At 43.8% G+C, this 13,777-nt stretch overlaps 1 protein-coding gene across 2 annotated transcripts in view; it reads left to right on the forward strand.

Annotated features, from left to right (window-relative positions):
* The window catches only part of Atp10b (ATPase phospholipid transporting 10B (putative)), a 183,025-nt gene that overhangs the window by 79,837 nt on the left and 89,411 nt on the right, over nucleotides 1-13,777 (forward strand). For both annotated transcript variants that reach the window (XM_021213839.2, XM_029546265.1), the window contains exon 3: nucleotides 197-391. In XM_021213839.2, coding sequence (XP_021069498.1) covers nucleotides 197-391 — 195 coding nt within the window. The remainder of the gene's footprint in view (nucleotides 1-196; nucleotides 392-13,777) is intronic.

A 13,777-nucleotide genomic window follows, 5' to 3' on the forward strand; every position in this document is an offset into this window, starting at 1 on the left:
AGAGAGAGAGAGAGAGAGAGAATAGATAAATGTTATTTTTAAAAAGCATTTTACTCTAACGCCTTTACTTTTTGACTTGAATTCACAGTGAACGAGAAGATGTTTGAGTTGGGTAAGAGCCAATAACTAGGAAGAAACTGGAAGGGTATAGTTTTCTCCTCCAGAGTCTCCACTGACACTTTGTTTGTCCCTCTAGGTGGGCCAACCTCTACTTCCTGTTCCTGGTGATTCTGAACTGGATGCCCTCCATGGAAGTCTTCCACAAGGAAATCACCATGTTCCCCCTGGCAACTGTCCTGTTGATCATCATGGTCAAAGACGGCATAGAGGACTTCAAGAGATATTGCTTTGACAGAAAGATGAACAGTACCAGCATTCAAATATATGAAAGGTAAGCGACTCTACTACTGTTTCCTCTGTTGCAGAAGGTTAAATAAATTCACCAGCATATTTAAGGAACTGATCTTTACTAGCAATGTGGCTTTTATATATATATTTATGTGTGTGTGTACACATGTCAAAACAAATATATGGAGGCCAAAGGACAACTTGTATAAGTTGGTTTTCCCTTCTACTACATAGGGTCTGAGTATTGAACTTAAGTCATCAGACTTGGTGACAAGTACCCTTACCCACTGAGTTAACCTTATATATTCTTTTAAAAATTTCTTTTAAAATACTAACTTTATTTTTTAAGATTATAATTATATCATTCCCTCTCCCTTTTCTCCCTGAAACCCTTCCATATCCCTCCCGTTTCTCTTTTTAAAATCCATTGCCTCTTTTCTCATTAGTTACTGTTATGTATACATATGCATGTATGTATATACACATTCTTCAATATAATCTGCTAAGTCTGTATAATGTAGCTTTTTGTATGCTTTCGGGGATGACCATTTAGTATTAGGGAGCCAATTGGTGAGCTCTTCCCAGGGAAGGCTACTTCTCCCCTCTCAGCTTTCCTTAATTGCCTACAGTTCTGTGTGTAGGGTTGACGCCTCATTGACTTTCCCCAGTGCACATTAGCATGTCTATTAGTCTCATTCAACTTATGTTTTGGTAGTCATGTTGGTGAGACTTAACGTGTTCACTTCTGACATTATCTCACAGCAAATGTCCTGATTCCCTAGCTCTTATATTTCCATGCCCTCTTCTCCAAAGTTTCCTGAGTCTTTACTGAGGGAGCGTTTTGTAAATGTATCAGTTGAACCTGGGCATTTTGATTGGTTGTGGTTTTCTGTAATGCTTTCTCCCTGTTGAAAAGACAATGGGTAGAGATAAGTCTTTATCCCTTGATGAGGGTGTAAGGACAAACATTTTAAAGTGTAGCTAGGGATTATACTGGTTTAGTAAAGTGGAGGTTGTAAGCTTTCAGCCAAGATCCATGACTTCACTAGCCTTGGGCAATTGGGCATGATTTCCCTCTTGTGTGGGATGTACTCCAATGAGAGAGCTATTAGTTACAACCAAGGTATGCAATCCACTACTGAACACTGAGGCTTACATGTGCCATACTGGTCATTGCTGTGGTTCATAGGTATTAGAGTTGGGCAACATTGTTGGTTGCTTCTCTCCTTTGGAAACTTGAATGGCACCTTCAAGCTATCTTTTGCCTTCAAGGCTCTTTCACATATCATGAAAGCAAGTCCTCATGGAGTAACCTTTCAGGTCAATTCCAGCTCAAGGACCTCTGGACTATGTGTCTAAAGTGCATGGTGCCCTTTACCAATAGGGACTTACCTTTCACCTCTAGCAGTAGTCTGCAATGTTTTGGGAACTTCTTATACAATCCCTCAACAACAACTCTCTCTATATAGAGAGAGGGTGGGAGTGTTATAGGACTTTTCTTAGATGCTAGTTTGATTGCTTAAGACTATTTTTAGACATTAAGTTTGCTTAACTCAGTGATGATCAGCTGGAGGTGATTTTGACACATCCCTCCTCCCACCACCCCTTAAACATATGGTGATAGGTTGAGGACAGGCTATAGGTAGAATACTACTGGCATCTAGTGGAAGGCAGCCGGGGGTGCCAGTACATATCCTAAAAGAACAACCACACACACACACACACACACACACACACACAAAATCTAGTCAAAAACAGGACTGAAGTCGAAAAACCCTGAAAAACTCATGAAAACCCTCCTATTCTTAGCCATCCAGACATTGTGTTATTATTAAAATTGGATTAGAAACCCAAGAGGTAAGCTCCAGGATGATTAGATCATCACAGGAGACTAATTTCCTAAGAAGCTCTTTTGAGGGTGTTAGGTGAAATCACACACACACACACACACACACACACACACACACAGTGCATGCCATTTGAAAAGCAGCAGGGTGCCTGGCTAGAAATCCATGCTGTTGCTTAACCTGGTGGGTTTTAGGACCCAGCGTTAGTGCACCTGTGTAGGAAAGGAAGACATCTGTGGATGATGACGCCTACATTCCAACAGGTGGAGGCTCAAACAGGCAGAAGGAAGTGCCAGGTGACACACACCCATTCTCAGCAAGCTCCTTCCAGAGAGTTCTCCCATACTGCTTGCAGACCGATGCTGTTTTTTTCTTTTTTCTTTTCTTTTTCTTTTTTTCCTAACTTTTTTGTTAGTTTTGAAAGAAAAGAGAGAAGTTCTAAGCAAAGAAGGAGAGTAAAAGATGCTAATTAAATTATGAGAATCCAAGAGGCAGACTTGAACAGAGATGAGGAAGGAAGGGAGGAAAAGGCGGAAAAAGAAAGAAGACAGGAAGAGGGTCGTGGTCTCCAACCTGCCTTTCGAAGGATGGCCCTACAAAGAAAACCCCAACCGCCATTACCTGGGGAACCAAGTGAAGACCAGCAAGTACACAGTGTTGTCCTTCATACCCAAGAACATTTTTGAGCAGCTGCACCGGTTCGCCAATCTCTACTTTGTGGGCATCGTCATTCTGAATTTCATCCCTGTGGTCAATGCGTTCCAGCCAGGGGTGAGCATGGTTCCGGTCTGTGTCATCCTCACAGTCACGGCCATCAAGGATGCTTGGGAAGACTTCCGGAGATATAAATCTGATAAAGTCATCAATAACCGAGAGTCCCTGGTCTACAGCAGGTAAATCTAAGAACTCTGGGGCAGTCTCACTGCGACTTTCAGCCTAACTTCTTCTGACTGCCAACCCCCGCTAGCAGAAATGATGGGGGTAGAGGCTCTCATCATTTTACCTGAGTGAAGTGTTAGTGCCCCAGTGTGAGGATAATAGTGGAAGCCATGAGCAAAAGAAGACTAAGGAGGGGCTTTCACATTAGGAAGTCTTCATTTTATAGTCTTTTCTTTGAGGATTTTTCTATGAATTATCTTACCTAATTAGCCCGGTGTTGCTATGAGTATGTTTACTTCTGGGAGGAGAAAAACATCGGTGTGTTTCAGGAGAGAGATGGAGCTTTGAGTTAGAACTGGAGCCTGAGGAAAGATCCCAGGTTGAGCACTGTCTGCAGTCATGTGGTGGCCTTAGGCAAGTGATGTAAATGTCCTGCCATAATTCCTAAAACTTAAGGAATTCTTGATGTGTTCATGAGACTGATACAAAATACTCCCAGGAATTCCTTACTGCTAATGCCAAACACATAAATACGAGCCACATTCACTTTTAGAGTGCCAAATTCTTGTCTGCCCAGCCTACCATGGTCTTACCACACTGTTTATTAACGTTTTGTATAGGCAGACATTTTGCAAACTTCTGTTGGCCAAATAGCCCAATTGGGCTCTTGGGGGCATGCTCTTCTTTGATAAGGGGGAAAGGACAGAGTTAAAGTATATCTCTGTTTTGTAACGACCTGGGTGACTACAAAAGAACGAGGGGAGATGAGCTCAGGCTTGATGGAAGAAAGTGTGGGGGTGCCTGTTGAGTGAGCTAGCAGCCATGAATGCCTGAATTGCTTGGAGATGAAAGGCTTAGTTTCTTCTTATTCATTCAGGCATCTCTCTCATTCATATTCTCTCTCTCTCTCTCTCTCTCTCTCTCTCTCTCTCTCTCTCTCTCTCTCTCTCTCCCTTCCCCTCTGCCTTCTCTCTCTCCTCTCTCTCCCCCTTCTCCCTTCTCTCTGCCCCTCTCCTCCTTCTCTCTTTTCTCTCCCTATCTTTCCCTCTCCCCCTCTCTGTTCCTCTCTGTCCCTCCCCCACCCTGTTTCCCTGTTTCCCCCACCCTTTCCTCAGATCACCCTGGGGCTATCTTTTTTCCCCTCTAACTTTGTCACCTGCATCTGCACAGGTTTCTCTGTTGCCCTGGTCACTGACTGAAATGAAAGGGAATTACTCTGAAGCGTGCACTCTAGCCGATTAGGATCTGCTAACTTAGAAGAAATACTCTCCCTGGGGAATGAAAGCTTAGCTACTGGAACTGAATTATGGAAGGGCTTAGAAGACAAGGTCCACTAGCGATGTTATGGCCAGGGGGAAGCCTCCAGGGATACTAGCACACACAAAGAACCCAAAAGTGAAACCCTGTGTTCCCCACATGTTCAGGAACACTAGGTTTGGGCCATCTAAGCTGAGAGGTCCACAATTATATGTCTGGAAAACTAGTCTAAGGGAGAGTTACTTACTTACTTACTTATTTACTTGCTTACTTACTCTCCTTTTTTTTTTTCCTTTCCCAGCTAGATCTAATGGTCAGGAGCATGCTAGTCAGTTACAGAAGAGGAAGGAATGGCTGCCTGAGTACAAAGCCTTCCCTTATAGGCAGAGCTTTTAAGAAAGCATTCCTTTTTGCTGTCCCAACACACCCATCTTACGTTTTTTGTTTTTTTAACATCTTTCCTCTTAATTGTTCCTATACTGTGGCACAAAGGTAAGCAGGAAGTTGTTCCCATTCTGAGGAATGAGAATCCTGTTCTTCCTGCTTTGCTAGACTGTGCCAGAATAGTGCCCCTATTCTTGGCACCAATCCTGCAGTTGATTAGACTGTAGGCTCACCTGAGCTTTGAGACAGAATGACCTGTTGTTCTGTTCTCAAAATAACTTGGAGAACACAAGATAATAACAATCAAGGATAGGTAATAGCATGATTATCTATTAGAGATATCTAATAGATAAGGTATGATTGCACATGCCTGGAATCCCAGACCTGGGAAGGCTAAGGCAGCAGAATTAGGGGTTCAAGGCCACCTTGGCTATATAGTTCAAAGCTAACCTGAACTACATGAAAACCTGTTTCAAAATTTAAAAAAAAAAATTAGAAAAGGTATTAGACCACTCACTGTTAGAACAAAAGGGGTTTTAGTGTTTCTAAAGGAGCGTTCAGTAGAATGACTGAAAAGACATGATCTTAAGACATCCTACCCCAAAAAAGTTGCTATCCATCCAGTTGTTGCTCCTCCAGCAATCATTAACAGCCTGATGTTCCTCTGTCTCCTCTTCTGTTGCTGCTCTGGGTTGCTAATGACATAATAGATGTAAATGTTTCTTCAACCTAAAGTTCAGTTCTGCCTGGAAGCCTATAATTTCACCACCACCACCACTCTGTTTTATAATGTCCAGGGAATCAGGAGTCTTTGCAAGAGAATAAGTGTGTTCTTCTGAGGCCAACCCATCAACCCTCAATGAAGGGCTGTCTTTGGACAGAAGGGGCTATGACTTTTAGGGAACAGCACGCTTGGCAGTCAGCCTCCAGTCCTCCAGGCTCAGATGCTCAGCTAACTATGAAAACGCTGGGAAGGTCACTTGGATTTCTGCATTCCTTAAGGCTTGTAGGTCCTGGAAGATATACTATTTAAAAAAAAAAAGAAAAGAAAAGAAAACAGAATCTACAGCCAACTAATTCAGAATATAGCATCTACACACTGCTGTCCATTGATCTAATAACACATGATAACATAATTATGAGTCAGACACAATCTTCAGCGAGAATCATGTCTAGTACTGTGTTGGTTCAATTGTTTTCCCCCACTGGTGGTAGAAACCTCAATCAAAGAGATGTACCCAACAAGGAATTATGATGGCTGAAGCCAGCGCAGGTGACTTGAGATGAACAAGTACTTCAATGAGCTTCTAGATCCAGACTCAACATTTAGTGTCGGCTGAGCCCTAAGACAACTGTGCTTCGTGACAATGACAGAGCTACAGCAGGATTAGCCCCCAGAACTATTTCTAATAACCCACGAAAGGATAAGAAAAAAGAAATTTCTGGTGGCCTTCATAGAAAGTCAAGAGAGGGACTTGCTCCTAACCCCCTCACATCTCAGTGTCCTGCACTGGGTCACGTGCCCACCAGCAACCCAACCCCTGGGAGCAGGAAATAAAAGTTTGATAAGTGATACCGAAGGCAAGGTCCTTATCCAAAGAGCCGAGCCATGATTTCCAGAGAGAAATAAAACCCAAATAAAATAACTTCTGAGAGAGAGAAAAATGGACATTGCATAGCCCACTTCTATGTCCTCAACACTTTCACTTAAGAATCCAGTCTCTGTCAGTTGTTTTCCACGTAGTTATGGTAGCATGCCCACCCTGGGGCACCCTACACTAGACAGATGTTCCTGAGGTTTGTCTTATTCTGGAGTCCCCAGGTTCTGTGAAAAACCATGGCAGGAGAAGCCAAAATGCAGCCTGTGGGTTAATGATTATCTGAACCAATAGATACTAAGGGGCCCATCCCTCTGCAGAAGATCAGTGTCATGGGATAAACTATCAGACAACCGAAAGTTGAGAAAGTGACACGTTTTCTGAGGAACACCGAGAAGCACGTGTCTCAAGTACCCACTCTTTCCTCTGATTTGGTCCTCTGTGAGTCTTTCTATATCTTTCTCCTCTTTTGCAGTTAAGCGCAAAGGCCTGTAGAATTCTGCTCACTATCTAATCCCATGCATCTTCCAGTCTAGACTCGTTTCTCCTGTGAGGAAATGCCTCTTGCGAACAGCAGAAGCCTTGTTAACAGAATTACAATCCTGTTAGAGCATTTTCTTTTAATATAGCAACAGTGCTTATGGTCGAGAGGTGACCCATTAATCAGATTTATGGAACGACTTGGAAGGGAGATTAGCTTCAGAATTGTATTAGCTTAGCTTCTCCCAGGGCTCTGTTTAATGAATCCAGAAACTATACCCAGCAAGAGACCTGTATTTTGTTTTCCAGCTAACTTAGGGAAATTGTATTTATATTCAGAAAACATGCAGTATAGGAGGAATGTGAGCTGAGGGAATTGGGGTGGCATTTGTCCCCAAATTGTAATAAAGAACAAAGTCCATCCTGAGTTACAGCAGCCAGTCACCGACCTATTCAACTGTGTGTGTGTTAGTGTAAATATGTCTATGCATAGATACACATGTGTGTGTATGTATATAGAAGCCAGAGGTTGACATCAGGCATCTCCCTCCTTTGCTCCACACTTTAGTTTTCGAGACAGGGTCTCTCCCTGAACTCAGCACTTACAGGCTTGATGGGCTGACTTTCTATCAAACCCTGGGAATATGCCTGACTCTGCACACATGGTGCTAGAGTTACACTTGGCGGTTTACATTGGTATTGGGGATCTACACTCAGGTACTAATGCTCATATGACAGACACTGTCCAAGCTAAGCCACTTCTCCATCCTCTGTTCAGTAACTATTAACTGGTGCCTTAACTGATAGTGTGGAATCATGGCAGCATGTCCTCTGTGCAAGGTATATGAGATTCTTACAGACAATTACAATGCCCCCATGTCCTTTGGCGACCTATATACCAGGGGTCATGGAACACGGTACTATAGAGGAGGATGTAGGGACTCATCTAACTGCATGTAATGTCAAAGCCAAGGGAAGCCTTCCTCAAAAAGATGACCCTTCGGGGGACATTAAGGCAGGAGAAATTCTTGGCCAGGCCCAGGGAGCATTGTTCAGTTTACAGTCTGGTCATATGTCAACTGAAAACTATACATGTGGATTATAATGGTATCATAAAAAACAGGAAGGACAAGAAAAAAATGCTTGAAAGTTGAGAGTAAATGAGAGGATACACTACTGGTTTTTAGCCTTATTCTCATTCTCTCTCTCTCTCTCTCTCTCTCTCTCTCTCTCTCTCTCTCTCTCTNTGTGTGTGTGTGTGTGTGTGTGTGTGTGTGTGTGTGTGTGTGTGTGTGTATGTGTGTGTGCTTCATATTAGTATGAACATGCCCATGCAGCTTTGTGTGTAAATGCACACACTTGCTTTTCGGGGGAGGGGTCAATGTTGGGTATCTTCCTCAATGTCCTCCTTCTTATTGGTTGGGACAGTGTCTGCCACTCAGCCTGGAGCTCCCCAATTGGATAGGTTAGCTGAGCAACAAGCTGCAATAAATATTCTGCCGATGACGGCTTATCTGAAGCCAGGTTCTTACGCTGGCATGGTAGGCATTTTACAGACTGAGCCATCTCCCCTATCCCTCAGTTTGACTTTTTAGCAGGACATAGAGAGTCTTCCTTCTAGAAATGAGGTACCTTTGATGTCAACATAACCCCATGTGCTGCAAGAGAGGCCATCAGCCACCTTTGATGTCAGCATAACCCCATGTGCTGCAAGAGAGGCCATCAGCCACTGGTGCTGGCAGCCTGGTTGGGCCTTCAGCCTGGTTTTGACCTGTCCTGCCATCCTCCACAGTGGACAATCTGGGAATTAAAGAACTAAACTGCTGCCGCTGATTGTCTAACTAATTATCTAGTGACTTAAATAGGGCCATTTCAATAATGAAACCCAACCGGGCTCACCTTTAAGTGCTGGTCATAATTCTCCCTAAGGTCTTTTTCATGAGAAAATAGGCAGATGACATGCAAGAAGTCTCATAAATAGGATTCTTAGAGGAATAAACTCTAGAACATATGGCCACAGGATGTGGAGTACAACAAACGAAAAGTATCACAGTGTCTTGACTGAATGCATCCATTAAATACTCCACATCAAACCTGCACTTGGCCAGAGCTGCCCACCATGGCCCTATCTAGTGAATGCATCACATAAGCTTCTGTTTCAACATCTGGGCATCCATACACTGAGTATCAGGTTCAGAGAAAGCAACAAGTGACCTCACCTAGCCCAGACCTTAAGACACTTGGTCCAGCATAACTTCCAAGATTCCCTGAGCATAAGAATGTCAGACATGTACAGGTGCCAGAAGAGGGGTGCTGTGGTCCCCATTCACCTTTGTGTCTCCTCAGTGGTGAGCTATAGAATCTAAAAAGGAGAGGAGGGCAAATTTTGGTCTTTTCCAGAGTCATGCTAACATCACAATACCATTATAAATTCTCCTTCACCCCCAAACGACTTTTCAATGTACTATTAAATCCTTACAGCACTTTCAGCAGCACTCAGATAATATTAGCTAAACTACGGCTGAGGAGACTTCCAGTGCCTTGACAGCAAGGAATCTCCATGAACTTGACCCAAGAAAAGTACAAAAGAAAGGTCAATGGCTGGAGTCTGAAAATATATGAGAGAAGGGGGAAAAGATTTTATCTGTGGAGGTTGACTTCAAGCTCCAACATACAGCAAAACAGGCATCAGGGGAGAATGTGAGAAATGCAGACAGTGGAAAAACATCGAGGGTCATTTGAAGTGTGACTATGAAAATTACCACAGTCTAGAGGTCACAGACCAACAGACCATGGTGTCCATTGGCTCTGTACTTGGCAAACCCAGTGTCCGTATTACAAGTGTCTCCCACGCGTACACCATCCCCTCTGCTTTGCCTTGTGCTCTCAGAAGGCTATAAATAAAAACCACGTGGGCCAATTCAGCTTGTCATTTCAGGAGAGAATACATTAGGTCTCCAAACTCATAGATGGGAGAGCCATAAAACAGGAGTTCAAGTGTGCCTGAAGCCCTAAACTCTTGTCACCAGAGATGAGTTGTGTGTCAGCAAGGGGGGATTCATGGCCTCTGCCTTGCCATTACTGAGTTCAGGACTCTAAAAGGTGATGCTCATGTTCTCATTTAGCCTCTGTTAGGCTTCTGTCACCATCTTCACCTTCATCTACTGTGTACCTAATTTCCAAACAGAGCATCTATTCCACATCAAGTTATGGTGCCCCTCACTGCAACTCACAAGTCCTTGTGTAACCTTACCTTAATAATGTAACCCTTCCCAGCCCTGTTTCTCTCATCTAAAAAGAGAAAAAAAATAGTAATAATGAAAGTTGCCTCCTAATTAGGTAGATAAATGGTCACGTATGTCTGGTGCTGGGCTCCTTATGAGCATTACATACATGTCAGCCAATAATATAAGATCTTATTATTATTAGACATCTTCAGCGGGGAGTCTGTAATGACTAATTGTCAACGTGGCTTCAAACAGCTTCCATTTGCATAATGCTCAAGATAAATCTATAAGACATCACACTGAACAAACACTCAGCTTGCCCAGTCCTAGGAACACAAATGTAGACTTTCCCATCTCTCAACAAGGTCATCCCATAGTGAAAATAAAAGGTGCATGAAACCATAAGACAACAGAAGCGTGATATGCAAGCAGGTATGCCAGCAAGCCATGCAACACTGATGTTTACTGCCTGGGGGTGTAAAGAGAGCGGTAGGACTGGGATCTGCTGAGGTTAGAGGAAGTTCATACATACTGTGCTATGTGCTCTCAGACACCCCCAGGCTGCTTATTCATAATCCAGGGGCTATGGGCTTGCAGGAAGGCTCTTGTGACTCCCTGTCCTGTGAGGCATGGTGTGCCTGTGGCCATCACTTCTAATTGATGGTCTGTTCTAAGTTACTCTTTCTGAAGGTGGCAGTTACATAGTCAGTGAAGTTAGAGACGAGTACCATCACAGAGCTTGGAGCTTTAACAACTAGCATACATATGAGAGAGACCCAGGTGTGGCCAGGCTTCTGTAGCCTCTGGATGAGAACAGTGCAGTGCTAAAACAAAGGTCACACTGTGAGGAATGCTCAGCCTCCACCCGTTGATTTAGGAGTTGGATCCTCTTATGCCAATCAATTCCCAGCTGCCCTGTATGGGGCTGGGCATCTCTAGTGTGGTAAATGTAACATAAGTTCCACAGTGTCTCCAGCCCAGGCATGGTTCCTGCCCTGTTCTGTTCCTCTACCTCAGCTGTTCCTTTATAGAGTTTCCTCAACTCCTCCATGTTGAACAGACTCCGCCTGTGTGCTCTGTACCAGACAAGCAAGTATAGACAACAAAGGGTTTTAAGACAGGACGAAACTTGTACTGTCTATCCCCCACCCTCGCCCCTGCCCATCTTTAATGCAATTCCTTCAGTCTCAGTTTCATTTACTAGGATCAGGTCGAAAACTTACGATGACATCACCCTCTTCAAGCCCTACTCTCTCTCACCAGACATTCCTCGCAGCCACCAAATCCCATACCTCATTTGTATCTGCTAACAAAATAGACAACTGTCATAGTTCCTAATCCTCTGCCACTATGCCAATGCTCCGTTCTTCCCTAACCTAGAAACAGCTATGGGCAGCTATAAATGCCAGTGTAATGAACTTTCAGCTACAGCTACCAGAAGTCCCCCACCCCATCTGAATAACCTGAGGGTCAGACTAAGAAGGTGCTGGTAAGATAGCTCACTCAGTAAAGTGTTTCTTATATGAGGACTTAAGTCTGATCCACAGAAGCCACATAAAATCTGGGCATGGTGACATATTGAAGGGAGGATTGCTGAGGCTCACGGCAGACCAGTGAGAGATCCTTTCTCAAAAACAAATGGTAAATAGCACTTAAGCAGTGACAACAGAGGTTGACCTCTGACCTCCACACATAGTCACAAATGTGCAAGCACATTAGCATACACACATGCACATATATAAAGAAGAAAGGTTCAAGGCTGGACAGCTGTAGGAGTGAAAATTATCCTTCAAACACAGCTCAAGTGACTCGGCTGTTCCCTTTTTACCATATGCGTCAGACCTCCACACTCAGTTTCCCAAACAACCAGGCATTATGAGCAGGCTTGAGTCAGCCACTGGCCATGGAGAGAACCGTGGACCTAGCCTGAGCATTTTCACTACTACCCTCACCCTGGCCAGACCTCAGCACTTATCCCAGCCTTCAGGTAAAGGCTAGGGATAGGACTACATATCCAGGCTACCCACACAGCTCAAACTTTGAACAGCCATGCTCCAGGGCAGGAACTGTTCCGTTTACTGAGATTATAATCTCATTCTATTCTGGGTCCCGGGAAAGGTTTATATTTGTAGATTTTCTGGAGTTTACACATTATTATTGCCTGAACCCAAACCATAGAATGTACCTGAGTATAAAGTAGCATCAAGAAGAAATTGTAAGGGCACCAGAAGGGTAGGAAGCCCTCACTAGACCATGAACAATCATTTCTCTCAGCATTGTGAAGGAAGCTGTGTCTAATGAGCACTAGACACAAAGCCCTAAGTGCAGTCCCTCATGTGGACAGGCCCCAGTCCCCAATGATATAGATAAAGAAATATAGGTTCTGAGAAGTTATATAATTTGACCAAGGCTTCACAGACAATACTCAGTGAAGCTTGGATTCAAACATACTCATTTTAAAGATAAAATTATTTCATTTTTAATTATGTGTATATTGTGTATCCATGTTTGAGTATGATAGCATGTATGCAGGTGTCTGCACAGGCCAGGAGAGGGTGTCAGATCCCCTGAACTGGAATTATAGGTGGTTGTGAACGGCCAGACATGGAGGTTAGGAACCAAACCCAAGTCCCCTGCAAGAACAGTATGAAGTCAATCATTGAGCCATGTCTTCAGCCCCAACACACATTCTTAATCCCTGGACTGCCTTCATACATCTTAGTGGTCCCCATTCACTCTAGATAGCAACCTGGGACATTCTAGGTTTCCTATTTAAGCATGCTAAAGGACAACCCAGGTCACATTGTCATCCGTTTGTGAATCATAAATTCTATAAGACAGTTAATCCTCCTGGTAGGTCTAGTCTTCGCATTAGTACCCAGGCATAGGAAAGACAGAGCCTTGAGCATCCTCTCCTCCATCTCTCCCTCTCACCCATTGCCATGTGGCATACAACTGGTTAAAAACCTCTCTTGCTGTTTATTTACCTTATTTTTAAAGGCCTATCTTCTCCCAGAAAGCTGTTTAACACTGAACCACTTCATTTCTCCTCAAGGTAGAATCTGCCAGATGGAGTCTTTGTCCTAAGCCACGTGAATTTATCTTATATTTAAACAGCAGTGAACATTGCAGGAAACTAAAATAGCAGTGAGTTCCCAGGTGCAAACTCACTGAGCAGGGGAACAGCAAGCATCTGTACATGCACCCACCTGGGGCAGCTGTTCCAAGCGGGCCATATTAATGAGGGAATGGCTCCAGCTGGCTGCTCCTGGCCAGCTGCTGGTCACATCTGAGTGTCACTCAGTGTAGAAGCATGCCACTTTTACGCTTCAGCTAAGTTCTGCTACTTCTCACCTCCCTTGACTGGACACCCTTGGGCTATGCATCCCTGGCTGCTCCGCAGACATGCTGCTGACAGATGAAGTGACAGAGTGTACCCCAGAGCATTGGGCAACCAGAGCAAAGTAGCCAAGTGTGAAATGGAAGTGTCCCTAAAGGTCCAGTAAAATATGTCTATCATCCTAGAACATAGCTAGATTGGGTTACTGTAACATATCATTTTATAATATAACACTACTACAAATAAAGTTTCTTAATTGATGTACCCAATTAGGACCCATATTAAAGTGCATGCCCCCCATAATACTTTTTAAATGAATACTTATACCTCTAGTACTCCAGTCACGCTCTGGGTACTCCTGCAGAGAACATGGGCCTTTAGCTCTAGTACTCCAGTCACCCTCTGGGTACTCCTGCA

The sequence above is a fragment of the Mus pahari genome, chromosome 14 (assembly GCF_900095145.1).
Source record: "Mus pahari chromosome 14, PAHARI_EIJ_v1.1, whole genome shotgun sequence".
Lineage (NCBI taxonomy): Eukaryota > Metazoa > Chordata > Mammalia > Rodentia > Muridae > Mus > Mus pahari.